The sequence below is a fragment of the Lagenorhynchus albirostris genome, chromosome 19, assembly GCF_949774975.1.
Source record: "Lagenorhynchus albirostris chromosome 19, mLagAlb1.1, whole genome shotgun sequence".
NCBI classification, from domain to species: Eukaryota; Metazoa; Chordata; class Mammalia; order Artiodactyla; family Delphinidae; genus Lagenorhynchus; species Lagenorhynchus albirostris.
This window is the reverse complement of record NC_083113.1, coordinates 60,598,213-60,625,347: the sequence shown is the minus strand read 5'-3', so window position 1 is coordinate 60,625,347 and position 27,135 is coordinate 60,598,213. Positions and strand designations below refer to the sequence as shown.

General features: G+C 46.4%; 2 protein-coding genes across 2 annotated transcripts; both read left to right on the top strand.

Annotated features, from left to right (window-relative positions):
• Window positions 1-15,973: 15,973 nt before the first annotated feature.
• PRDM7 (PR/SET domain 7) lies at window positions 15,974-25,840 on the top strand. Its single transcript, XM_060129828.1, has 10 exons — window positions 15,974-16,042; window positions 16,452-16,575; window positions 16,890-16,997; window positions 18,821-18,874; window positions 20,698-20,850; window positions 21,490-21,591; window positions 21,807-22,078; window positions 22,492-22,559; window positions 23,687-23,839; window positions 25,573-25,840. The coding sequence occupies exons 1-10, from the start codon at window positions 15,974-15,976 to the stop codon at window positions 25,838-25,840; spliced, it is 1,371 nt and encodes a 456-aa protein (XP_059985811.1).
• Window positions 17,238-17,393, top strand: LOC132510052 (large ribosomal subunit protein eL39-like). The gene has a single exon (XM_060131760.1). It carries the CDS (start codon window positions 17,238-17,240, stop codon window positions 17,391-17,393), a length of 156 nt encoding a protein of 51 aa, XP_059987743.1.
• Window positions 25,841-27,135: the final 1,295 nt, after the last annotated feature.

Below are 27,135 nucleotides of genomic sequence, written 5' to 3'. Positions count from 1 at the left end.
ACAGCTAAAACATGCGTGGGAAACCCAGAGGATGGTCCACAGTGTGATCGGGCAAGGTTTCTAAAACGCATCTCATTATTCGTCCTCTGGTACTCGGGTTCGCCATTCCAGACGCTTTACTAACAATCTCCCCACTTGGAGAGTCAGTGCTTGTAACCTCCTGTTTGGCACACTCTGCAACTTCTGCACAGGATGAACGGGAATAGGGAGAACCAATGAGAGACTAGCTGTAGGTGTTTGGACGGGCACATTTCACTCTAATTTCCCACCAGGATGTAGAATTAACCAAAGACTCAGCGTGCCATGCCGGAACCAGAATAGGGCCTGAAGCAATCCTATTGATTTGCGGCCAGCTCACAGAAAGCGAGTTGAAAAAAGGAGCTCAGGGTCACTGCAATTCACCAACCTGCAGAGTTATAAAGGACAACTATCGTCCAAAAATATATTGAGGTAAGGCTGCGAAGAGGACTTGAAAGCAAGGCACAATTGCAGGAAACCGATTTCAGGAGGTAGACTGGAATTGCATTTAAAGCATATGAAAAGCGGCAGATCTTCGGCAACGATGCACTTGGCCAAAAAGGGCGTATGCGTTTTTTCCTGAATATATTCAGGAAAAAACGCATACGCCTTTTTTGGCCAACCAAGCAAGCAGGAAATTCAAATCTGCACTACAAAGAAGTCTCATCCTAACACGTACCCTAACCCTATCCCGCTACCGTACCCTAACCTGTACCTGAGACCATACCCGTTCCCTAACCCTAACCCTCACCCTAAGCTGTACACGAACACTAACCCATACGCTAACATGTACCCTAACAGTAACACATAGCCATACACTAAACTTTATCCTAACCCTACCCCGTATCCTAACCCTTTCCCTAAACCGTACCATAACCCGTACCCTAATCCTAACCCATCCCCTAACACTAACCCATAACCTAACCCGTACCCTAATCCTAACCCATACACTAACACGTACCCTAACCCTAACCCGTTGTCATACCCTAACCTGTAACCTAATCCGTACCCATTCCCTAACCCTAACCCTAACCCTTACACTATCCCATACCATAATCCTAACCTGTACACTAACACTAAACCGTACCCTAACACTTACCCTACTCCTAACCCGTGGTCATACCCTAAACTGTACCCCAAACCATACCCGTTCCCTAACCGTAACCCTAAACCTTACCCTAAACCATACCTTAATCCTAACCCGTACACTAACACTAAACTGTACCCTAACACGTACCCTAACGCTAACCCTTTGTTGTTCCCTATACTGTACCCTAAACTGTACCCCTTCCTTAACACTAAACCTAACCCTAACCCTTACCCTAACCCGTACCTAACACTAACCCATACACTAAACCTAACCATAACCCTGAACGTAAACCGTAATCCTAACCCATACCCTAACACTAACCCATACCTTAACCCGTACCCTAACACTAAACCATAGCCATACCCTAAACTGTACCCTAACACTAACCCGTACCATAACCCTAACCCTAAACCAAACTCTAAGCCGTACAATAATCCTAACCCATATCCTAACCCTAAACCTTAACCTAAACCCTAATCCTTACCCCTAGCTTAATTTTGTTTTTTTGTATTTAAAAAAATATTTTCTTGGGTTAAAACAAACTAGCAGAACAACAAAATAGGGGGCTTCGCTGGTGGTGCGGTGGTTAGAATCTGCCTGCTAATGCAGGGGACACAGGTTCGAGCCCTGGTCTGGGAGGATCCCACATGCCATGGAGCAACTAGGCCCATAAGCCACAACCAGTGAGCCCTCGCATCTGGAGCCTGTGCTCTGCAACAAGAGAGGCCGCAATAGTGAGAGGCCCGCACACCGAGATGAAGAGTGGCCCCCCACTTGCCACAACTAGAGAAAGCCCTCACACGGAAACTCAGACCCAACACAACAAAAATAAATAAATAAATAATAAACTCCTACCCCCCCAAAAAAAAGAACAACAAAATAAAACAGAAAGTAACCTGAGTGTCCCTCAAAAAGCTAAGTCTGAAATAGTTGGTACTTCTGTTCTATGGACTGTTATGTAGCCTATAAAAAGTGTGAGAGCTAAATCTGTTTTTCTACAGTGAGAAGCATGATATTCCAGATGTATAGAACACCTGGATAAAATGAGAAATTTACACATTATGCTGGTCGTTTCAGTAAATGGGAAAGGATGGCAAGTGGTAAAATATTATCTTTTCCTTTAATTTTTTAAATTTCACTTGTTACAAAGAACTTCAATTATAATTGTACTTTAAAAAAGTAACAATGGAAATTTAAAAGAAAAAATATATATTGTGTGTTCAGTTACGTTTCATAGAATTATGAAATGCTCCACCCTCTGGCCATTATCTGAAAAAGCAGCTTTAAAACTTATGCTAATTGTCACTTCATATGAACAAGTCCTGCAGGGCTGTAAAGGACACCTGCCTTCATCATGTCTTGCGGGAGGTAAAGGCCAAAGTATTTCAAAATGTGGCACATATTTCAAGAAAACCATTTGAAGAACTAAGCTGTAATAACCGTTTGAAAAATAAAAGGACATGCCTGAAAGCTCAATTTCAAAGGATTATGAGACACATGCAAATCCAACCACACAGAGGTATCAGCTCACACCATTCAGAATAACCATCAGGAAAGAAACTACAAACGATCAATGCTGAAGAGGTTGTGGAGAAATGCGTACCCTTAATTTGAAGTGGGACGTAACCTGGTAAGAGTCACTAATGGGAACAGGGTGGAGGTGCCTTTAAAAGGTAAACATTGAGCTACTATATGATCCAGCAGGCCCACTCCTGGGCCTATAACATAAGAAGACAGAATTGGAAAGACACAGGCAGGCAAATCTGCACTGCAGCAGTATTACAATAGCCAAGACATGGAAGCAACCAAAAGTCCATCAACAGATGAGTGGACAAAGAGGAACTGTTACATGTAGAGATGGAATATTAGCTCGGGAAAAAAATGAAACAATGCCATTTGCAGCACCATAGATGAGTCTAGAGGTAACCATGCAACTTGTAGTAAGTGAGAAAGTGAAAGACATCTACCGTATATCACTTATAGGTGTTACCTGAAAATTGATAACAATGAAGATATTTCCACAGAGAAAGGCAATCACAGATTCATTGAACAAACTTACGGTTCCCCAAATCGAAAGGTGTGAGGATTGGATACATTACGATATTGGGGTTAACATAGATATAGAAACACATGTGAAATATATAATCACCAAAGACCTACGGAATACCAAGAGAAGACTACTCAACATTGTGTCATAACCTACCTGGGAAAAGGTTCCGAAGAAGAATAGATATATGTATATGTGTGAAAGAACCACATCTTGCACACCTAGAACAAAAAAAAACCATTGTAATCAAATTTGCTGCGATAAAAAATAAAAATTAAATTAAAAATATGAACAGGAAATAATGAGACATAAACTTAAAGGAATTTTTCCTGGCACATCCCATTCTAATTTTCAACCTAGAACAGGACTTCCATTACGGCTCTGTTGCCCTGGTAACCAGATTTGGTAAAGGAGAAATGCTGCCGCCTTGTGGCTGTTTCACACAACAGCAGCTTTAAACCAAGAGGTAATGGTCACTTAATATTCAAAATATGTGCAGCACTGTAAAGGACACCGGGCCTCAAAAAATGTCCTGGGGTCGTAATCGACCAGAAATTTCAAAAGACGTCAACAGGGCTCCCCTGGTAGTGCAGTGGTTGAGAGTCCGCCTGCCAATGCAGGGGATACGGGTTCGTGCCCCAGTCCGGGAAGATCCCACATGCCGTGGAGCGGCTGGGCCCGTGAGCCATGGCCGCTGAGCCTGCGCATCCGGAGCCTGTGCTCCGCAACGGGAGAGGTCACAGCAGTGAGAGGCCCGCGTACCGCAAAAAAAAAAAAAAAAAAAAAAAAAAAAAAAAAAAGACGTCAACATTTCAAAAGGACAATGTCAAGATGCATATTTTGCACACATTTTGTCTTTTCTCTTTTTGTTTAAAAAAATGCATGGAATAATGCTCAATATCAGGAACTAATAAAGCCATGCAAATGCAATCTACAAAAACGTTCACCTTACCACCGTCGGAATGATAATCAGCAAAATAGTCTACGAAACATGAATGCTGAAAGGGTTTTGGAGAACTGTGTACCCTCTAGCTGCTGCTGGGATGTAATCTGGTAACAGCCAGTAGAGAGAAGAGAATGGCAGTGCGTTTAAAGTTAAAAATTGAGCTCATCACTCTGTAATAACTTACACGGGAAAGGAACCAAAGATGAATAGATAGATACATAGATATGATGAACCAGATTCTGTACACCTAGAACAAACACAACATTTTTATCAAATTTGCTCTGATAATAAATAAAAATTAAATTTAAAAAACAAACAAGAGGTAAGGAGATATAAGCTCTTGGGGGTGTGCCCTGGCACATTCCACTCTAATTTGCAGCCTACTAACACGATTTCCAGGAAGGCTCTGTTGCCCAAAAACCCAGAGTTGGAAATCTAGAAATGCTGCCGCCTTGTGGCCGTTTCCCGCAAGAGCGTCTTTAAACCCACAGCTAATGGCCACTTAACATTCACAAGGACTCAGGGCTGTAAAGGACACCTGCCCTCAAAAAACGTACTGACGTGAGGGATGGCCAAAAAAATTCAAAAAAGGCAAAATTTTCAAGAAGGTAGTATGAAGCGGTAAGTTTGACTTACTCTCTTGTTACAAAAAAGGAAAATGGATAGAAGCTCAACCTCAGGAATTACTAGACTCATGCAAATGTGATCTACAAAAAGCTTTCAACTCACACCAGTCGACTGACCATCAGCAAAAAGTCTACAAAGAATAAATGCTGATGTGGTTTGAGAGAACTGTGTACCCTCTAGCTGCTGGGGGGATGTAAACTGGTAAGAGTCAGTAGTGAGAAAATAATGGAGGTGCGTTTAAAGGTAAAAATTGAGCTACCATGTGATCTGGTAGGTCCTTTGATGCGCCTATCACCTGAGCAGACCCGAATGTAAAAGACACAGGCTGGCAAAACTGCACTACAGGAACATTTAACATAGCCAAGACTCGGAAGAAACCAAAATGTCCATGAACAGAAAAATGCACAAAGAGGAAGTGGTCCATGTACACAATGGAATATTAGCCATGGAAAACAATGAAACAGTGCCGTTTGCACCACCATATAAAGACCTAGAGATAATCACCCAACTTGAAGTAAGAAAGACACTGAAAGACAGATATCCTATGACATCACTTCTAGGTGTTACCTAAAAATTGATACCCATGAACTTATTTCCAAGAGAAGGAAATGCATGGACTAAGAAAATAAAATTACGTTTAACCAATTGGAAAGGTGTAAGGAATGAATGAATTACGATATGGGGGTTAACAGACATGTACTAAGACATATGAAATATATAATCACTAAATACGTATGGAATACCAAGAGAGGTCTACTCAACACTCTGTAATAACCAACACTCTGTAATAACCTACACGGGAAAGGACCCAAAGATGAATAGACAGATACATTGATATGATGAACCAGATTCTGTACACCTAGGAGAAACAACATTTTTATCAAATTTGCTCTGATACCTAATCAAAATTAAACTAAAGAAACAAACAACAAGTAAGGAGATATAAGCTCTTGGGGGTTTGGGCTGGCACATTCCACTCTAATTTGCAGCCTATTAACACGATTTCCAGGAAGGCTCTGTTGCCCAAAAACCCAGAGCTGGAAATGTGGAAATGCTGCCACCTCGTGGCCGTTTCCCGCAACAGCGGCTTTAAACCCACAGCTAATGGTCACTTTTAACATTCACAAGGACTCAGGTCTGTAAAGGACACCTGCCCTAAAAAGTTGTGCTGAGGTAGGGAATGGCCAACAAAATTCAAAACAGGCAAATTTTTCAAGAAGATAATATGAAGACGTAAGTTTTACTCACTGTCTTTTTAAAAAAAGGAAAATGAATAAAAGCTGAAACTCAGGAATTATTACACTCATGCAAGTCTAATCTACAAAAAGGTTTCAACTCACACAGTCGACTGACCATCAACAAAAAGTCTACAAATAATAAATTCTGAAGCGGTTTTAGAGAACTGTGTGCCCTCTAGCTGCTGGTGAGATGTAAAGTGGTAACAGCCAATAGAACACAAAGGAGCTACGTTTAAACGTAAAAGTTGAGCTACCATTCGATGCAGCAGGCCCACCGCTGGGCCCTTCACCTGAGAAGACCAGAATCCGGAAGACAGAGGCTGCAAAAGCTGCACTGCAGCCTTACTCACAATAGCCAAGACGTGCAAGCAACCTAAATGTCCATCAACAGATGAAAGGATAAAGAAGCGGTCCATGTACACAATGGAATATTAGCCATGGAAAACAATGAAACACTGCTCTTTGAGGCACCATAGGTGAGCCTAGAGATAATCACAGAACATGAGGTATGTTGGAAAGCAAAAGACATATATCCGATGATATCACTTATACATGTTACCTAACAACTGACAAAAATGGACATATTTCCACAGAGAAAGACACACACAGACTTAGAAAACAAACTATGCTTATCTAAAAGGAAAGGTGGTGGCAATGGATAAATTAAGATTAGGTTTACCATAACCTATATAAATACAGATTAAGTACATATATCAAAAAGCCCGAGCACATAGCAAGGGAGGTGTACAGAACACTCTGTAATCCTTTACATGGGAAAAGGATCTGTACATGAATAGATATACATGATGTACGAATGAACCAGATTGTGTACACCTAGGACAAACTGTATTCTAATCATTACCCCGATTAAAACAATTAAAACAACGAACAAGAAGTAATGAGGCATAAACTTCAGGGGCTTTTTCCTGGCACATTCCATTCTAATTTACAGCCTAGTAACAGGACTTCCAGAAAGGCTGTGCTGCCCTAGTACACAGATTTGGGAAGGGAGAAATGCTGCCGCCTTGTGGCCCTTTCCCACAACACCAGCTTTAAACCCAGGGCTAATGGTCACTAAATATTCACAATCATTGCAGGCCTATAAATGACACCTGCTGTCCAAAAAACTACTGGGGTCGAAAGTCGACCACAAAATTCAAAAGAGGGCAACCTTCCAAGAAGACAATTTCAAGAGGTATATTGTACTCACACTTTTTTTCCTAAATAAAAGAGAAAGGTGTGGGAAAATACTGAATATTAGCAATTATTAAAGACATGCAAATCCAAATTACAAAAACCTATCAGCTCACACCTGTCACAATGGCCATGAGCAAACATTCTAAAAACAAAAAATGCTGAATGGGTTGTGGAAAAATGCGTACCTTCGGTGTTAATTGGGACGTGGCAAGATCCACTAACGAAAACACAATGCAGGTACTTTGAAAAGGTAAACACTGAGCTACCAGTCAATGAATCATACCCACTGTTGGGCCTTTCACCTGAGAAAATGCGAATCAAAGGTCACAGGCTGGCAATACTGCACTCCAGCAATATTTACCATAGGCAACACTTGGAAGCAACGAAAATGTCCATCAACAGACGAATGCACAAAGAAGAAGTGGTCCATGTACAGCAAGATCTTTTTTGATCCACCTCCTAGAGTAATGCCATAAAAAAGAAAACTAAACAAATGGGGCCTAATGAAAAGTAACATCTTTTGCAAAGCAATGGAAACTACAAACAAGATGAAAAGACAACCCTCAGAATGGGAGAAAATATTTGCAAATGAATCAATGGACAAAGGATTAACCTCCAATATATATAAACAGCCCATGCAGCTCAATATTAAAAAAACAAACAACCCAAAACAAAAATGGGCAGAAGATCTAAATAGACATTTCTTCCAAGAAGACATAGAGATGGCCAAGATGCACATGAAAAGCTGCTCAACATCACTAATTATTAGAGAAATGCGAATCAAAACTACAATGAGGATAGATAGCCTCATCCATCAGAGGGCAGACAGGAAAAGCAAGAAGAACTACAATCCTGCTGCCTGTGGAACAAAAACCACATTCACAGAAAGATAGACAAGATGAAAAGGCAGAGGGTTATGTACCAGATGAAGGAACAAGATAAAACCCCAGAGAAACAACTAAATGAAGTGGAGATAGGCAACCTTCCAGAAAAAGAATTCAGAATAATGATAGTGAAGATGATCCAGGACCTCGGAAAAAGAATGGAGGCAAAGATCGAGAAGATGCAAGAAATGTTTAACAAAGACCTAGAAGAATTAAAGAACAAACAAACAGAGATGAACAATACAATAACTGAAATGAAAACTACACTAGAAGGAATCAATAGCAGAATAACTGAGGCAGAAGAACATATAAATGACCTGGAAGACAGACTGGTGGAATTCACTGCCGTGGAACAGAATACAGAAAAAAGAATGAAAAGAAATGAAGACACCCTAAGAGACCTCTGGGACAACATTAAACACAAGAACATTCGCATTATAGGGGTCCCAGAAGGAGAAGACAGAGAGAAAGGATGTAAGAAAATATTTGAAGAGATTATAGTCGAAAATTTCCATAATATGGGAAAAGAAATAGCCACCTAAGTCCAGGAAGCACAGAGAGTCCCATACAGGATAAACCCAAGGAGAAACATGTTGCGACACATAGTAATCAAATTAGCAAAAATTAAAGAAAAATTATTGAAAGCAGCAAGGGAAAAATGACAAATAACATACAAGGGAACTCCCATAAGGTTAACAGCTGATTTCTCAGCAGAAAATCTACAAGCCAGAAGGGAGTGGCATTAAAAAAAAAAAAAAAAACTACAATGAGGTATCACCTCACACCAGTTAGAATGGGCATCATCAGAAAATCTACAAACAACAAATGCTGGAGAGGGTGTGAAGAAAAGGGAACACTCCTGCACTGTTGGTGGGAATGTAAATTGATACAGTCACTACGGAAAACAGTATGGAGGTTCCTTAAAAAACTAAAAATAGAATTACCATATGATCCAGCAATCTCACTACTGGGCATATACCCAGAGAAAACCATAAATCAAAAAGACACATTCACCGCAATGTTCATTGCAGCACTATTTACAATAGCCAGGTAATGGAAGCAACCTAAATGCCCACAGACAGATGAATGGATAAAGATGTGGTACATATATAAAATGGACTATTACTCAGCCATAAAAAGGAATGAAATTGGGTCATTTGTAGAGACGTCGATGGATCTAGAGACTGTCATACAGAGTGAAGTAAGTCAGAAAGAGAAAAACAAATATCGTATATTAACGCATGTATGTGGAACCTAGGAAAATGGTACAGATGAACCGGTTTGCAGGGCAGAAATAGAGACACAGATGTAGAGAACAAACGTATGGACACCGAGAGGATAAAGCCGTGGGGGTCGGTGGTGGGAGGAGTTGGGAGATTGGGATTGACATGTATGCATTTATATGTATAAAATAGATAACCAATAAGAACGTGCTGTATAAAAAATAAAATAAAATTCAAAAATTAAAATAAATAAAATTTTAAAAAACAGAAAAAAGTTATTCCCTTCATATACATGTATTTATATGAATGAATTATTTCCAGGCTTATATCTATAAATACAAAAAAGAGGAATAAAAGCTACCGTGAACCAAAAAAGAAAAAAAAAAAACAGAACCCACCAGTTATACAGATGAAAACCCTATCAGGGTACTTGCTCCAGTGGTAAACAATTCTGAAGTTGGTCAGAGGTGGGGAATCATCTCCCATGCAGCCAGCAGCCCCCCACCCCGCAAGGAGCGTCCTCATTGCAAAGCTGGGGGACCGTGCCGAGGCGTCTGTGAGTAAACGTGAGCTGAGCCCCAGGCCAGCTGCTGCTGAACTGTTCCCACCCTTCCCAGGTAAAACACCTGAACATGTACAAGGACTTGAAAGCCTACAGGAAGGGCCGTGGAGCCACCCCAGCGACAGCATGCCAGCCGACTTGGTGCCTGCAGGCCAGCCAGGATGGTCCTGGCCCCGGTCTCTCTTCTGGAAGCTTTCCATTTCCCTGCCTGAGATACCCCTCCTGTCCAGGCCCCCACTGCTTTTTTCCTTCCTCACCTCTGCCCGGGGAGAAATTCCACTGGCAGTTACGGGTGACACATCCTCTTCTTTAGCAGGTGGCAGCTTAGCAACTCCTGCAGAAAGTCCAGCAGAGCCCCACTCACACCGGGCCACCCACAAAGCCGTGGCCCCTCACTCCCACCCACCAGCCCAGCCCTGACACTGCTGACGGGGCAGAGAATATGGCGTCAGGCACAGCTGCAGGGGCTCTTGCTGCCTGGAGCGGTGTTTATATTGACCTCAACCCAGGCACACCTGGGGAGGGCTGGCCCGCACGGTCAGGCTGCCCAGGTCAGCCAATCTTCACCCCTCAGGGGCTCACAGTTGCAGCAAATGGACCTCGCTGAACCAGCCAGGTCCAAGGAACAGGTGTGGGTTCCTGAGTCAGGATAGACAAGGGGCTGCAGCTCTGGCTTGTTTTCTAATCATTTTATCTGGCCCGTGAGTGGGAGACAACTTCAAGGAGACCCTCTCCTAATGAGAGGAACCCAGGAGTCAGGGAGAGGAGGGGTGGTGGGTGGAGACAGGGCCTGGTGCCCCAGCTGCAGTGGAAGTCTCCGGAAGACCAGGCAGAGGGAGCCCGCACAGAGTGATGCCCAGGGTCACAGACCTGTCGGAGCTGCTGTTTGTTAGTTCAAGTCCTGCTCTGAGGTGCTCTGTGTCAGCTCTGAGCGACAGGTGATCTGGGGGTGCTCTGCAATGAGGGCTATGTGCACGGTTCCCGTGAGCCCAGCCCTGCCGGGGTACCTGTCCAGGGGAGCTCTGTATCCTGGGAGGGGCCTGACCACGAGAGCCCCGTGGGCTGCTGGGGACCTGTTAAAGGATGTCAGGACAGTCAGTGAAGCCACCGAGGATATACATCCAGTAGTTCCTGATTCCTACACCCTGCTGGTCATTCTACCATCCACCAGGACATGGTATTCTGTATTAGACTTCAATGATGCCTTCTTCTGTATTCCATTAGTCCCAGAGTCACAAGAAATCTTGGCTTGTGAGTGGCAGGACTCAACATACGACAAAAACAATACTGCTGGGCCGTCCTGCCCCAAGGGTTCAAAAATTCCCACACCATCTTTGGGGAAACGTTAGCTAAACACCTAAAAGGTCTACCTCTGCAAAAGGGAACCCTCCTTCAATATGCAGATGACATTCTGATCGCCAGCCCTACTAAGGAGGCCTCTGAACTACCTAGCCAATAAAGGATAGAAGGTGTCGAAGAAAAAGGCTCAAATCTCACAGACTGCGGTGACCTGCCTGGGCTTCATTCTCACAGAAGGTCGGAGAAGCCCATCCCAGGAAAGGGAAGAAGCCATTTGCAGTCTGACCCCTTCTAAAACTTGAAGACAGCTTAGGGGTTCCTGGGGAGGCCGGGGATTGCTGCATCTGGATCCCTAACTACAGTCTAATAGCTGGGCCTCTATATGAAACACTGAAAGGAAAAGATGATGATCCTTTCGAATAGAATCCAGAAGCGGCCTTTCAAGAATGCAAAGAGCAGTCAATTCAGACCCTTGCCCTGGAACTCCCTAATTTAGCTAAACCCTTTGAACTTTACATCCCCATAGAATGTGAATCGCCCTTGGAGTGTTAGTGCAAAAACTGGGACCACTTGAAATGGAACAACGCAAGAATGCCCTCCAGGTAGGATAAACTACGGTCACCAAGGGCTTGGCCCGCCGCCCCATCCAGCCAGGATACTGGCAGTATCTAAAAACTTGGAAATCAGCAGCCCGCAAATCCGGCTCCCTCCTAAGGGAAAAGGACCCCACGTGGTGATCCTAACCACCAACCATGCCCTGAAGTTGCAGGGGTCGCTCCGTGGGCACACCGACCTCGAGTGAGGAGGGCCTCCAACTCCGACATCCAGAGAGACAACCGGGGGCAACGGGGCACCATGACGACTCGTGTGACCATCACTTGACCTGGAGCTTCTCTCAGAAAACAACAAGAGTGTGCCCCAAAAGAGCAGACTACTGCTTGCAGGACTTACGGCACCCAGAGGGGAGCTAATAAGCTTGGCGGGGGAACCGTATATCACGCTGTCACCATAGAAAAGCCTACAGACACCGCGGTGACGGCGGCCAATGAGACCAGCTGGACTCCTGGCTACTTCAAAAGGCCGTTGACTCAGTGGCCGTCATGGTCCTGGATCACCACCGGCCCTGGACTGTCTGGGAGTTGAGCGGGCAGGACTCTGACACCTGGTGCTGTTTGCACGTTGATTCAGGGGCCTAACTGAAGAAAGCGCAGACTACCGGTCAGAGCATCTAGGCTGGCAGAAACCGTCAGCCTAAGGCGGCCGAACAAATGTGGGGCGGGGTAAAACCGCCTCCCCCCCCCAGCGTCTCTGCGCATCTCTTTCCTGGACCCTGAAAGGTCATTAGAATCTATAACACTTCCAATGCCGGCGCTCAGGCGGACGAGCAGTGAGGCAGGAGGCCTGGGGACAATCAACCTCACCTGGAGGCTGCTGGGGAGAAGTTCTGCCCCTCCCCCCGCGTATGAGGACTCCCAACTCAGCACAAAGTAGTTACAGAAGAGGGGTCTGCACCCACAGCGCCCCAAGAATGAGGAATGGGACAAAAGGCAGAGGAGGGGTTTGTCACCGGCAAAGCCCATGAAAAATTCCTGGGAGATAAAAATAGAATCTGGGCGATAAAATAAAGTCTAACATTTATTCCTCTGTGCTTTGTCTAATTTCACGTGCTCCTAGGGTCCCGCATGCAGAGGTCCCACACCCGGCACTTCAGACCCGATTTCCTAGTGCAGAATGGCTGGGTCGACACCTCAGCTCACGGGGCCCCGTGCCGACTCCACGATATAGAGCCTGAGCTCCAGCCAACCCGGCCCTCGAGAGCTCCGCCCCCTCCCTCCCGCTGAGGCTGCCGGGATCCCTACACAGCAGCCCCGCCCACAGCCCGCGGGGGAACGCACGCTCTCACCTGTCCATTCTCTGATCAAAATATAAAGTTTTCCTTTGCTTCTGAACCAAACTCAGTCTCGTTCTGTTGGCTCCAATGACACTGGGCAGGGGGACCCTTATCGGGGCCCACTCTGGAGGATCAGTAACAGAATTTGAGAACATTGTAACTTCAGTGAACAGATGAGTGAGCCAAACTGTAATGAACGTAGAGCAGTGTATAAGGCTCGTGTAAAATAAGATGTTTCTAACACTTCCATTTGATATTTCCATCACTTGATTATAAGCAAGTTCAGTGGAGGGTTATTGTCTTATTTGTCAGCTCAACTTTACAGAAATTAAGTGATTTTTTTCCAAGGCTGTACATCTAATAATCTTGGCTGAAGCTTCAATCTTCTTTTGAATGCTTTTCCATTGAAAATGATACCTCTCTTTCAGCTCCCCCATTTCTGAGGAATATAAAATCTTATAACTTATTGTTACCAAAGGGGAAAGGCAGGGGGAGGGATAAATTAAGAGTTTGGGATTAACACATACACACTGCTATTTATAAAATAGATAATCAACGAGGACCTACTGGATAGCACAGGGAACTACACTCAATATTTTGTAATAACCTATAAGGGGAAAGAATCTGAAAAAGAATAGATATCTGTATCTACATCATCTATCAACGCCAGATAAAATGTAACCTAAGGGTGGCCGATGGTGACCGCTTCTGACCCTCAAGACTTCAATCATCTAAAGCTTGGACTCTGCCTACTGCCCAAGGCCCTCCATGAACACGCATGTACCCATAGCTTAAAACTTCCCCAGTTTGGGGGTTTGGGGAGACACTGTTTTGACAAGATCCCTGGTGTTCTCCTTACTTGCTGCGAGTAATAAATCCCTCCTTCTCCCAATCTTTGGCTGGGTTGTGTCTTTTGGCTCGACACCCACCAAGAGGCAAACCCAGTTTTCTGGTAACATCTCTCCATCCAGACCCCCAACCAGCGCTCGTGGTCCCACCTTGACAATAATTCTACCGTCAGTTGTCTTGCTTCCAACACATGGAAATCATGTTACGTTTCTGTGACCAAAGCTAGGTAAGGGGCAGAAACACTCTCCCCATTTTATCTTGTGAAGCCCCCTCTGCAGATCCATTGTCCTCGAATTTGATGCCTCACTTTAATGGAAAACACTTGCAGGGCTCTTTGGTTTTATCTATATCTCATTTCCGAAGGCTTTTTAGACCTACATTGCTTAAACATACAGATTACTCCTACGTGCCACTTCTACTTTGAGATTTAAAATTCTCCCAGTGTTTTTTCTAATATACTTATTATTCCATTTGTTGCGTTTAAATCTTTGAACGTATGTTGTTTATTTTGTGTCTCATCAGATTTTAGTTAATTACCTAGTTTTCCCCTGAATAAAGCAATACTCATCCCAAACAGTTCTTGCCAAAACTGGATTTTACAAGGAAGGGAACAGGTGGGCCCAGGAGAAAGTTCGGGAGCACGACTACAGTCCGGTGGAGCAAAGACCCTTGTTCAGGGCACTGGACGGCCACGGCCACCCTAAAGACCCACCGCCCGCTTGAGGCTCCAGGATTAAGACGGGCTGCCTGACGGCGGGCGGAAAAACCAGTCAGGGAAAACCGCGAAGCTGCTCCTGCGCGCTGGAGGCTTCCTTTCAGACACGCGCGGGACCCAGAGCAGCCAATCCCCGAGCGGTGGGGCGGGACCTTCTGCGCGCTCCGCACCCTCCCGGCCGCCTATTGGCGGGACCGCTTCTGTCGCAGCACCGATTGGTGGCTTGCACCTGACGGGGCTTTACAAGCCGGCTCCGCGCCCTTCGCTTCGCCTCGCCTCAGGAGTTCGCGAAGCTGCAGAAGCCGGAGCGCGCGCCGGGCCGGGGTGGGCCCTGCGAGGGGACAGCGGGGAGACTGACGGGAACTGCGAAACCCTTATAAACCCTCAGCCCGAGGCCTTCAAATTCCAGGCTGGGAGGCCCCAGATCCCCTCACCCTGAGGGGCTCCAAATCCCGTCAGCTTGGAGGGACCCCGGGTCCTAACCTGAGGGACCTCACATCTCCTCAGCTTCAGGGACCCGAAGTCCCTTCACCCACAGAAACACCAAATCCCCTGATGCTTAGACCCCCCAAATACCCGGAGTAACCCCTAGAGGTTAGGCGCCCTAAAAATAGCCCCTGCAGAGAGGCCAAATTTCCCTACCCTCAGAGGCACTGACTACCCTCAGCCCGGGAACTCTTAACCCCTTCATCCTCAAAGACCACAGCTACCCTCAATGTGGGAGAACCTAAAGCCCCTTAAGGAGAGACCCCCGATTTCCTCAGGCTCAAAGGTCCCAAGTTCTCTCAACCTGCGCCTTCTACATCCCTTCAGCCAAAAGACGCCAGATACCATCAGCCTAAGGGACCCTGAATCCCCTCGGGTCTGAGGAACCCCAATTCCCTTAGCCGGAGCGACCCAAATCTCCTCAGGCTGAGCGATCTGTCCCTTAGACATAGAACGCACGTTTTGCCCAGATTTTTCCGGAGTCCCCAGGTGGAGATCCCCAAAGCCCTTCTTGGAGAAATAGTCCCTGTCCCTCGCTGGAAGAGAGCCCTGGTTGTCAACCTGACCCCAGCCCAGCAGTCCGGGGCTTCCAGGTCTCCTCAGGACTCCCTCAGGCACCCACAGACACAGCCCTCCCAGTGCCTTTCCTCAGAGGGCCCGAGTTGCAGGGGGGCCAAAGAAACCGAATCTAGTTCACCTTAGGCTGGACTGTCGTGGCTGGCGAGGATCCGTCCACCCCATCAGTACCCTCCACATCCTCTAATCCTTGCCGGGGTCCTCACACCTTCCTGCTCGGGACACCCCAGCCGAGGAACACAGACCTAGCTCTGGGCAGGGGCCTGGGCTACCTCAGCACCTTCTCCTTCCACAGGCACCTTGGCCTTGAGGCGGTCCCAGGCCCATGAGCACCGACAGGTGGCCGGAGGACAGCACTGAGGGAGATGCTGGGAGAACAGCGTGGAAGCCCACGGTGAGCGGTGGAGGAGGCAGAGCCTGGCTCGAAGCCGGCTCTACAGGAGGGACGAGGAGCTGGTCCCTGGAGGGCTCAGACTCCTGGCCTGCACTGCTGGGTGACCTTCTCTGTGAAGGTACACAGGATGGGGGTGCCCGGTCCTGTCTAAGGTGGTGGGGCGGGGCGGGGTGCGGGGGACAGGACACTATAGCATCGTCAACTGCTGTGTGTCCAGGGAGAGTTAGGAAAATGCTCAGTGTTTGCTCAGTTAAGCAGGACACGGTCAGGAAGGAAAACCTTCATCCTTGTCTCACAGAGACCACCCAGCGGCCTCAGGCTACACCCTGCACAGGGTGGAGGAGAGGGCCCAGCTCTAAGTTCTGACTTAGATTAGTAAGTCACTGATGAAATCGGTTATTCTCTCTAGGCCAAAGATGCTTTCAAAGACATTTCCATATACTTCTCCAAGGAAGAATGGACAGAGATGGGAGAATGGGAAAAAATCCGATATAGGAATGTGAAAAAGAACTATGAAGCACTGGTTACTCTAGGTAACAGGAAATGCTGGGTGCCTGGGAGCCTGGGAAGCGTGAACCACGTCTTCGGTCTCAGCGTTAGCTTGGCTCTCTCTGAGATGGCTTCATCTGCTCACAGTTGCCTTCCGTGTGGAGACCAACCTGCAGGAAATGTGTGTTCTTCTGTATTCAGTGTGGGCCTGGCCCTGGCAGCGCAGAGCTCACCCCTTCCAGACTCTCCCAGCCCATCCTACCAAGTCACACTGACTCTGTGGCACTTTCCATCACCTCTGGGCTTTGTTCCTCCTTCTAGCTCTTCCCTTTGGAACCAAGATTTTGCTCCTTTCCAGGTCTCAGAGCCCCTCGGCCAGCTTTCATGTGTCACCGCAGGCAGGCCATCAAAGCCCAGGTGGGTGACCCTGAGGATTCTGATGAAGAATGGACTCCAAGGCAGCAAGGTGAGGGGCCAGGAAGATTTAGAGGTGTCTTCCTGAAAACAACCTGGGTTTGGGTCTCAGCTGCGTCTCAGGCATTAGCAACAACAACCAAAAAAAACCCCATAATTTTTCACCCAACAAGCAAGATGCAAAACAGAATATTATACAATAAGAGATTATCCATATAAAGTTTTTAAATATGTAAAATAATTAGCCTCCCCTTCTCTGCCATCCGACGTGCGGTTGACTCTGCTCCTCACCATGTCTTCTCACGAGACTTTCACGATCAAGCGATTCCTGGGCCAGAAACCAAAGGAGAATCATCCCATTCCCCAGTGGACTCAAATGAAAACTGGTAATAAAACCAGGTACAGCTCCAAGAGAAGACACTGGAGAAGAACCAAGCTGGGTCTATAGGGAGCCACCCATGAGGTGGCACACGTATTTATGCTGTGGAAGGTCACTTGCATCTTACCGTATCACCCTGAAAGCATCACTACTATCTGGACAAATGCATCCATTTGTTTTATTGGGAAAAAATGATTTTTCTCCTTGTGTCAGTGTTTCTGCATTAGTGCTTTGGCTCAGTAATAAATATGAGACCTTTTGTTGGAAAATATATATATATATATATATATATTGTTTATAGGTACATTAAAAGGCCGTAAATGTATAAAAATTTGAATGTGAATAAGAAGTACCAAATTCATCACCAAAGGAGTAAGTGCTGGCAGGTGGCTTCATTCTGTCTTGGTTAGTTTTTTGTTTGTTTTTATTTTGTTTTTGAATTTTGAAATAGAAATTAAAAGACCCGCAGTGGTTGTGGCAGAATGGTGACATAAGACTGCATGGAGGTGGATGTATAGGTTTTCCAGTATAATTCTCAATAGTTTTCTCTCTTTTTTTTTTTTTGGCTGCGTTGGGTCTTCGTTGCTGCGTGCGGGGTTTCTCTAATTGCGGCGAGAGGGGGCTCTCTTCTTTGCAGTGCGTGGGCTCCTCGTTGCAGTGGCTTCTCTTGTTGTGGAACACGGGCTCTAGGCGCGTGGGCTTTGGTAGTTTCAGCATGCGGGCTCAGTAGTTGTGGCACACGAGCTTAGTTGCTCCGCGGCATGTGGGACCTTCCCGGACCAGGGCTCGAACCCGTGTCCCTTGCATTGGCAGGTGGATTCTTAACCACTGCGCCACCAGGGAAGTCCCGAGTACATAGGAAGATTTTTGAGTGTTGATTTTGTATCCTGCAACTTTGCTAAATTCTTTTTTTAGTTCTAACAGTGTTTTCTGTGGAATATTAGAGATTTTCTACACATAAAATCATGTCGTCTGTGAACAAACCTAATTTTACTTCTTTCTTTCCAAATTGCAAGCCTTTTGATTCCTTTTCTTATCTAATTCCCTGGCTAGGACTTCTAGTACTATGTTGAATAGAAGTGGTGAGAGTGGGCATCCTTTCCTTTTTTTCTTGATCTTAGAAGAGATCACTTTTTCCACCAATCAGTATGATGTTAGAGGTGGACTCTTCATATATGACCTTTATTATATTGAGGTAACTTCCTTCTATTCCTACTTTGTTGAGTATTTTTGTCATGAAGTAAATTTATTAGATACTTTATGAACATAGGATGAAGCACAGATGAGGTTTATGTCTATTTTTTTTTAATTTTAAGAAAATTGTGATGCTCCCAGTGGAAGCATAGGCATTGATGATACAGAAATCATTTTCCATTCCCCCTTTGGTAATCCTTGCACTTGTCACTCTCTGGTTCAGAATTCTGTGTCCTTAATTCAGATGCCCAGAGTTTGGAAACATTTACCAACCAAAACACTGATTTCTCATCATCTTTTAGTTAAACCTTCTTGGGTGGCCTTCAGAGTGGAGCACAGTAAACACCAGAAGGTAAGTATTTCCCAAATCCTGTTGACAAGAAAACCTTCCTCATGGATCCAATCACAGGTAAGAATAGGAGAATACACAGAGTATCCTAGAAACTGCTGCTTCCTTTCATGATTCTTTAGCACAATGTCTGATATCATCATCATTTTTATAGTTGATAAGAATAGCAACAGTAGTAGGTTGTTCTATTTTCACGTTATTTTCATAATATTTCAGACTCTATTTTAAGCATTTTACATGAATAAACTCACTTTAAACCTTAAAACAATCCTGTAGTACCTATAGGTAGTGTAACTATCCCCATTTATATTGAATAGATCAAGAAACTGAGGTAAAGAAATGTTTGAGTATATGCCTGAGATCACAGTATCACTGGCAGTGCAATCTCATCCAAAGCTCCTTCTCTAAAACACTTACAAGCTGAGTAGAACTTCCATAGTTTTATAAAGTTTACACTGTCTTATTCATACATACATCTTTATATCATTCATCTGACGGGTGATTTCAACCTCAGTTCTTTTCTGCTACGCCAAAGTGAGTGACATGCTAAGACCATCTGACTAAGGGAAGCTTACAGATCTGTAGGCAATTTGTAGAGTGGATTGTCCGATACGAAGAAGGAGGTGGACCCCCAACCTCAGAGCCTGCTACTCTAATAAGAGGAAGTATCTCCCAGCCCTGACTAGCTTCAAGTTTGATCACTGAAAACGACAAGTAAGAAAATAACTTTAGGACTTCATATAGGTTACCCGCGTTTCAACAGAAACTCATCCCTCTGGAACTGATTTCAAATGCTCATTCTTGCAGGAGAAAGTAACAGCTCCTTCCTCTGGGCTCTAATTAGGCAACTGTCATGTTTGGAATCATTTGCTTAGCCTGCCCCTGCGTTGCAAGCTTTGAGAGCCTACTCCATACCCGTTTCTTCTCAGAAGTCCCAGGCCCAGCTCAAGGCCCCTGAGGGCCCCCTGGAGGTTTGCTGAATGAGTGACTCCACATTTAAACATTCACCTAGATGTAAGAGGGTCAAGGAGTGCTGAAGATAGTATCTGTGAGCTAGATTTCAAATAGGGAGACAGTTGAGGGGGTGAATTGATAGCAGGGCTGGACTCTCACGTTCACACTGTACTACATATCAGTAGCTCACAAAACAATTTGGTGAACGTTATTAAATTTCATGTCCACTGTAACGTTAAGAATTAGCATGTATACCAATTTATGGTTCAGGAAACTGAGGAGAACTAGCTAGTCGTACAGCCTTATTCAAGCAGAATCGATGGGAACCAGCTACTCTGATTCCAAACATTCTCTCTAGGATATGGCAACCTGCAACGTTCAGCATCATTTTCTTTATTGTCTAGATAAGTTTCTGCCATACCATTTCTTTGTTCTCTTCCCAATCTCACTGCTCTGTCACCTCATTTTCCAGAAGTGTTTTGTCCCCTCTGTACTTTTCCACATTTCCTCGTCCATCAGAGGTCCACTAATTAATAGAAGACCCCCTCTTTTTTTCTATAAGCCCTTACCCCCCGCTTCTTTCCCAGACTTTGTTGATTCTTCCCAATTATTCTCCCTGACTCGCTCTCACTTTTACGGAGAAATTTGAGAGAAAGTTGAAGGGAAGGAACCTTAAGATATGGGTTCTAGTCTTGATTCACTACCCACTTAGGCCCTTTATTTACGCTCTAGTGTTCAGACTCCACCCGCCCCGGGTATTTCCAAGGGTTGTTGGAGTATTAACTAAAGTCATGCATGTGAAAACACTTCATAAGCCCTAAAGAACTAAAGAAATGCATGTTGTCTTTCACTATGTGACTCTCCCGTTGAAGGCAGTGCCCCCGGTGCCATTAAGTAATGAATCTAGTTTGAAGAAATTGCCAGGAGCAGCGCAACTGCAGAAGGCAAGTGGCCCTGCGCAGGCCCAGAGCCCAGCGCCCCCTCCCGGAGCAGCAAGCACCTCTGCATGGCGCACTAGACAAAAGCTGGGTGAGAGAAAATAACCTGGGGGCTTTAGTCCCTCTAATTCTTCTAGAAACGCTGATTAGTATGGCCTAGGTGTGTGGGGTGGACTTGGGGTAGGCGTGGGTTTCGGCTGGACTGATCTGAGACCTGAAGTTAGCACTGGGGCCTTGGGAAAATCTTACATGTCTTCTGCGGTCCTGATTGCTAATCTCTAAAGTAAACATAAGGATACATAACTCGTATAGTGTTTGAAAACATCAAATTAAATATAAAAGTACGGACACACACACGTTGTTCAAAACTCCATCTGTGATAATAGTGACCATGGTTTCTTAGTTAAGGCCTCTGCTCAATGCCTAACACGTAATGTGCCTTAACCAATATTTTCTGAATGAGTAAATGTGTCAATGAACCATTTTCTAAGTAGAAAGGTTGGGAAGTTAAACGTAATAATGGGAAGAACAGGAAGCTAACATTGAACTGGGCGTCTGTAGTCAGTGTGGAGCCTCGGTCTGTCTGAACCAGTAGCTAAACGGGGGAAAAACAAAGTATACAGAAGGACAGGCGATGATTTGATGGGAGGGGATTTTACATTTTCTGATAAAACAGGGACCAACACTCTAGACCCCACCAACCTTGCTTACCTACTCTTCTCCAACTTAGAACGCAGAGCAAAGCAGGTTGAAGTGAAGATGTATAGCCTACGAGAAAGAAAGGGCCACGTGTACCAAGAGGTCAGCGAGCCCCAGGATGACGACTACCTCTGTGAGTGACCCCACTGGCCCATTACAGAGAAGGCTGTTATGTCTTGCTACAATAATCTCACCTTAGCATTTGGTCCCCAAATCATCCCCTTTGTCTAGTGACTTGGGGTACAGGATTGAGGCCAAATGACATGAGCGCCCCGGTTCTTTCTGAAGGTCTTTACAACCAGGAACACGCACTGTATCTTCCCTAATCCCTGTCGCTCTCGCCTCCAGATTGTGAGAAGTGTCAGAACTTCTTCATTGACAGCTGTGCTGCTCACGGGGCCCCTACATTTGTAAAGGACAGTGCAGTGGAGAAGGGGCATCCCAACCGCTCAGCCCTCACTCTGCCCCCTGGATTAAGTATCAGACCATCAGGCATCCCTGAGGCTGGGCTTGGAGTATGGAACGAGGCATCCGATCTGCCGTTGGGTCTGCACTTTGGCCCCTATGAGGGCCAGATCACAGAAGATGAAGAGGCCGCCAACAGTGGATACTCCTGGCTGGTGAGAAACACCCACCTCTTCCCCTGTCCTCTGCCCTCCACATCCCTTCTGTGGATGGGTGGGGGGGCCTCACCTTCAACATGCTAGGACGTGGATGGGGACAACACGGTTAGCTCTGTGTACTGAGTGCACTTTGCATGAACACGGAACTTCTACTTAAAGATCAGGCCAGGTGGGAGCACGGTGGTACAGGCACAAGGAAGCGGCTCCTCCCGTGCGGGGCCCTTGGCCTGAGCGGACAAATAGACTCAGACGTGAGGATGGTGATTAAGGAGCTCATTGCGTGGTCACGATTGGCAGTTGCATCCATGCAGGCTGAAGAGCATTGATGACAGCAGAGTGAAATAATTCTTCTATCACCTCCAACCAAAAAAAAAAAAAAAAAGCCTTTAACTTCCTTTTCTGACACTCAGATCACCAAAGGGAGAAACTGCTATGAGTATGTGGATGGAAAGGACACGTCCTGGGCCAACTGGATGAGGTAAGTCCAGTAGGTTTCCAGGTTCCAGAGAGGACACTCATCTCTCTCAAGCCCATGTCCCTTTCCTTCTCAGACTGCCCCCCTCAATGGTTTTTGCATCTTCTGTCCCTCTTTTTTCTCCACACAATGCTCTTTCATTTCAAGAGACGTCAGAAAAAAGGAAATAAAAATATAGTATGTGTCCTCAAAATACGTCTCTGTGCTCAAGAAAACTGGGGTACCTGAAAACAACTTGAGGAGCCTAGATTCACCAGGGACACTTATTTACCTAATTAACACTTATCAAGCACTCACTATTATGCTCCAGTTTAGAAAACGGAGTCCATTACTTAAACAGATCACATCACCCATGTCCTTACGGAGGACACACTACAGACAGACATTAAAAAATTGATTTTAGGAACATTTAATCATAATTTTCCTATTTTTCAAGAAGTGCACAGCACCACCATAACCTAACGGGAGGTACCTTTAGTCTGTGAGGGCAGCCACCTTCCCAGCCTTGCTTCCAGTGAGAACTGGGTTCTGAAGCCAGGAGACAAACGGACTGCAGGATGGTTGTGAGCAGCCCCTTTCTCTAAGGTCCCCTCCTTTCATCAGGGGAGGCAGAAAATGAATAAACTACTATTGTTCTGTGTTTCGAGCTAAGTCAGAGAGCTCTCCAAGTTTCTACAGGAACCTGGGGGAGGCAAGTGAATCGGGGGCCCTGGATGCACGTGGGGAGACTGGAGACAGACCTCTCGAGAGAACATAGGCTGGGGCTGAGTGCTGAGGGATGTGTGCCAAACTAGAAGCACCACGTTCTGTGGAATAAAAAACAGAACTTCATTGAGAGTTTAGAGGTCACCAGTTTTACGGCCAATCCACGTGGAGACAGGTCTGGAATTGGGCTTTGGAAAACAGATAAGTAGGTAAGGAGAGAAAAGCAATCTGGCCTGGATGGGCAACAGCATCTGGAGATAGGGATTCACAGGAAAAGCTCGAAGGCGTGAGCAGCAGGTTCCCGCGCAGCAGCAGCGGCAGCTGGGGCAGCACCAGGCCGCGATGGCAAGGAGCTGGCTCGGGTCTGACGGGTGGAGGGAACCCATCGCCTGCGCTTTCTGTCCCTTTCTCTGCCCCAACCCCAGGTATGTGAACTGTGCCCGGGATGAGGAAGAGCAGAACCTGGTGGCCTTCCAGTATCACAGGCAGATCTTCTACCGAACCTGCCGGGTGGTCAGGCCGGGCTGTGAACTGCTGGTCTGGTACGGGGACGAGTACAGCCAGGAGCTCGGCATCCCGTGGGGCAGTGGGTGGAAGAGCCAGCTCGTGGCGGCGGGCAGAGGTGGGTGCCACCGCTCTTCCAACGCAAAGCAAGAAGCACTCCTGGGGAGCTTTCATGGTCCGGCTTTCCATCAGGGTAAACTCCAGTCTGGAGTCAGCAAAGTTTCAATTAAGATGCTTCAGAAATTGATCCATAAGCCTTTGACTCTTAGGGAAACTTTTTATATTAAAATTTTTTTCTTCTAGTTTTTTTAATCCCTCATGCAAAAAATATATAACATCATATAGGGCTGAAAGGCTTAGAGGACAAAAACAAGTTTTCGAGCACCTACCAGCTCTCTCACCTTCAGCCATTTCTTCTTCATCTCCTCCATATTTCTAGATGATATGTGTACACGTTGATTTGCATTCAGTCACCGTTTCGGTTCGTTGTCACATGAGTTCATACACTGTGCCAGACAGGGCTCCACGAACTGGAAATAGAGATTGAACAGGACGGTCAGAATCACTGCCCTAGAGCAGCACGTGCCTCATACCAGACAGCAATTAGTGCTTTGAAGAAAAGTAGCCCAGAAAATGCCTTGGATCACTGTGAGCGGAGGGGTGGGGTGTGGCGCTCTCCAGAGACAGCATTTGTGGGCAAAGTGTTCCAGGCAGGGGAACGGCCAGTGCCGCAGCACCAGGGCAGGAAAGAGAGGCCATGCAGGTGGTCAAAGAAGGAAGCACAGAGGGAGAGGAAGCAGGCTGGACAGAACACGGAGGCCTCAGGGCCTGTGCTCCACGCACAGACATGGGGGTCCCCCTGGGTGACGTGAAACAACCGTGCGGTTTTCAGCTGCAGGGGGCATGTTCTCTGCTCTAAGATGATGCTTTGGCTCATTTTTTGGAAAGAGATAGCAGTGGGGAATCCGCTCAGAGGTCAGTTCATCACCAGGTGAGAGGGGAGAGCGGACTGGCTGAAGAAGGGCAGGAGCTGGGGTGTATTTTTAAACAGGACTTCCTACTGCATTTTAAACGGACTAAGCCTGACTGAAATCAATGAGGTGTGAATACTCGTTGGCTTTCTGAGGAAGGACGTACTTTCATTTTCCACTTTATGGAAAACTGAGAGAGAAGCAATTCATGACCTAATTGGGGCATCAGGAGCCAGAGTCCGTTAGTCAGTGGGACCTGGACCACTCGGTCTTGTCCAATTTGAATCCCACTTCCTCACAGAGATTCAGACACAATGGCTGCTCAACTAATATGTCTCTGTGAATGAGGAGCCTCAAATCCAGCTTTCCTCACAGGTGCCCTAACCACTACCCTACCCTGCCTTCCACATCTGGAGATCTCCAGGATGAGTGCCCCTAACTTAATAAATTCCTTCCCCTCGTAGGAAGTCACTCGGGGCGATTCCACCTATCATCAAGAGTGTTCTCTCCCAACAGGACAGAATACCTGTGGCCCCTCTGTCACAAAGTGATAGGACTTTTCAGATACTCCTATGTGGGCAAAGGTCACTGCAGTGCCACCTCTTATAAGGAGTGACACTGCCTCTGATGCTACTTGAAGGTCCCTAGTCAGGGCCACAGGTAGAAGAGGCCCTTGATACGGGCTTTCTGGATTTCTGAAGAAGACAGAGTGAGTAAAAATGGAATGGAAAAGTAGACTGTAAAGGCACACTTGTTGGGAGACAGAGCTTGTGCTGTCAACACTGAGATGATTAGTGGTTCAGGCCTTACCGGAGATAAACCATCTGCCTGACCAGAAGCTTCCTCTTTCAGCAGACCCAAAGCCCAAGATCCATCCATGTGGCTCCTGCTCTCTGGCCTTCTCCAGTCAGAAAATCCTCAGCCAACACGTGGAATGCAGTCACCCGTCTCAGGTCCTCCCGAGAACATCTGCAAGAGACCGCGTCCAACCAGAGGATCCCTGCCCAGGCGATCAAAATCGGCAGCAGCAATATTCTGATCCACACAGCTGGAGTAACAAACCTGAATGTCAAGAGGTCAAGGAAAGGTCCAAACCTTTGCTGAAAAGGATAAGGCTGGGGAGGATTTCAAAGGCCTTTTCCTCCTCTCCCAAAGGACAAATGGGGAGCTCTAGGGCACATGAGAGAATGATGGAGGCAGGGCCCAGCACAGGCCAGAAAGTGAACCCAGAGGCCACAGGCAAATTACTCATAGGGGCAGGAGCATCAAGAGTTGTAAAAGTCAAGTACAGAAGCTCTGGGCAAGGCTCCAAGGATAGGTCTAGTCTCACCAAGCACCAGAGGACACACACAGGGGAGAAGCCCTATGTTTGCGGGGAGTGTGGGCGAGACTTCAGTCAGAAGTCAGGTCTCATCAGACACCAGAGGACACACACAGGGGAGAAGCCCTATGTTTGCGGGGAGTGTGGGCGAGACTTCAGTCAGAAGTCAGATCTCATCAGACACCAGAGGACACACACAGGGGAGAAGCCCTATGTTTGCGGGGAGTGTGGGCGAGACTTCAGTCAGAAGTCAGATCTCATCAGACACCAGAGGACACACACAGGGGAGAAGCCCTATGTTTGCGGGGAGTGTGGGCGAGACTTCAGTCGTAAGTCAAGTCTCATCAGACACCAGAGGACACACACAGGGGAGAAGCCCTCTGTTTGCAGGGAGGGTGAGGGAGTCATTACCAATAAACCACACCTTAGCCACGGGAGGATAAATGTAGCCACCACATACCTCGGCTCTGAGGGAGCTTCAAAGGAAGTGTATGACCCCTTACATTCCCTAAGAGTGTGATGAGCACAGAAATAACTGGTTACGTAGATCCTCTGCTTTCATGATAAGAGAGAAGGTAGATAAACAGCAGAGGGTGTCTTACTTGCCCTGGAGATGTTCATACCAATCCCCTTCATGGTTTTTTGGACTCCTGTTTTAATAAATTTTGTCTCCACACAAATCTGAAGCCCAGACTGTGTACCTCATTCCCCCCTTATCACTGAAAGCAGTGGCGTCCAAGAGGGCCACAGAGAACGCATACTCGCTGCCCCGGTCTCCGTAGGAACTGAACCCCTGGAAGGGCATTCTCCCTTGGCCTCTCCTCATTCCTCTCTGGTTTCCTCTGACTTCTGTAGCCTCAAAGGTGAAGGCCTCGTGCATGTGTGGGTGCATGCCTGTGTGCCTGGCTCAATCTGGGGTATCTGGTCTCCCTCGCTCTCTCTTTGCTGTCGCCTCAGGGTCAGCACAGCATGTGGACTCCAGATCCAACCATAGTGGGTCAATTCTCAGCTCTGCCCTCACCAGCTGTGTGACCTATGGCAAGGTGCTCAACCTCTCTGTGCCTCTTTTCTAATCTAT

Excerpts from the sequence above, each read along its gene's own strand:
- LOC132510052 (XM_060131760.1), top strand. The coding sequence starts at position 17,238 with ATGTCTTCTCACGAGACTTTCACGATCAAGCGATTCCTGGGCCAGAAA.
- PRDM7 (XM_060129828.1), top strand. The coding sequence starts at position 15,974 with ATGAGCACCGACAGGTGGCCGGAGGACAGCACTGAGGGAGATGCTGGG. Across the intron at positions 16,576-16,889 it reads TGAAGCACTGGTTACTCTAG|GTCTCAGAGCCCCTCGGCCA; the intron begins GTAACAGGAAAT and ends GCTCCTTTCCAG. Across the intron at positions 23,840-25,572 it reads AGCCAGGAGCTCGGCATCCC|AAGCTTCCTCTTTCAGCAGA; the intron begins GTGGGGCAGTGG and ends CTGCCTGACCAG.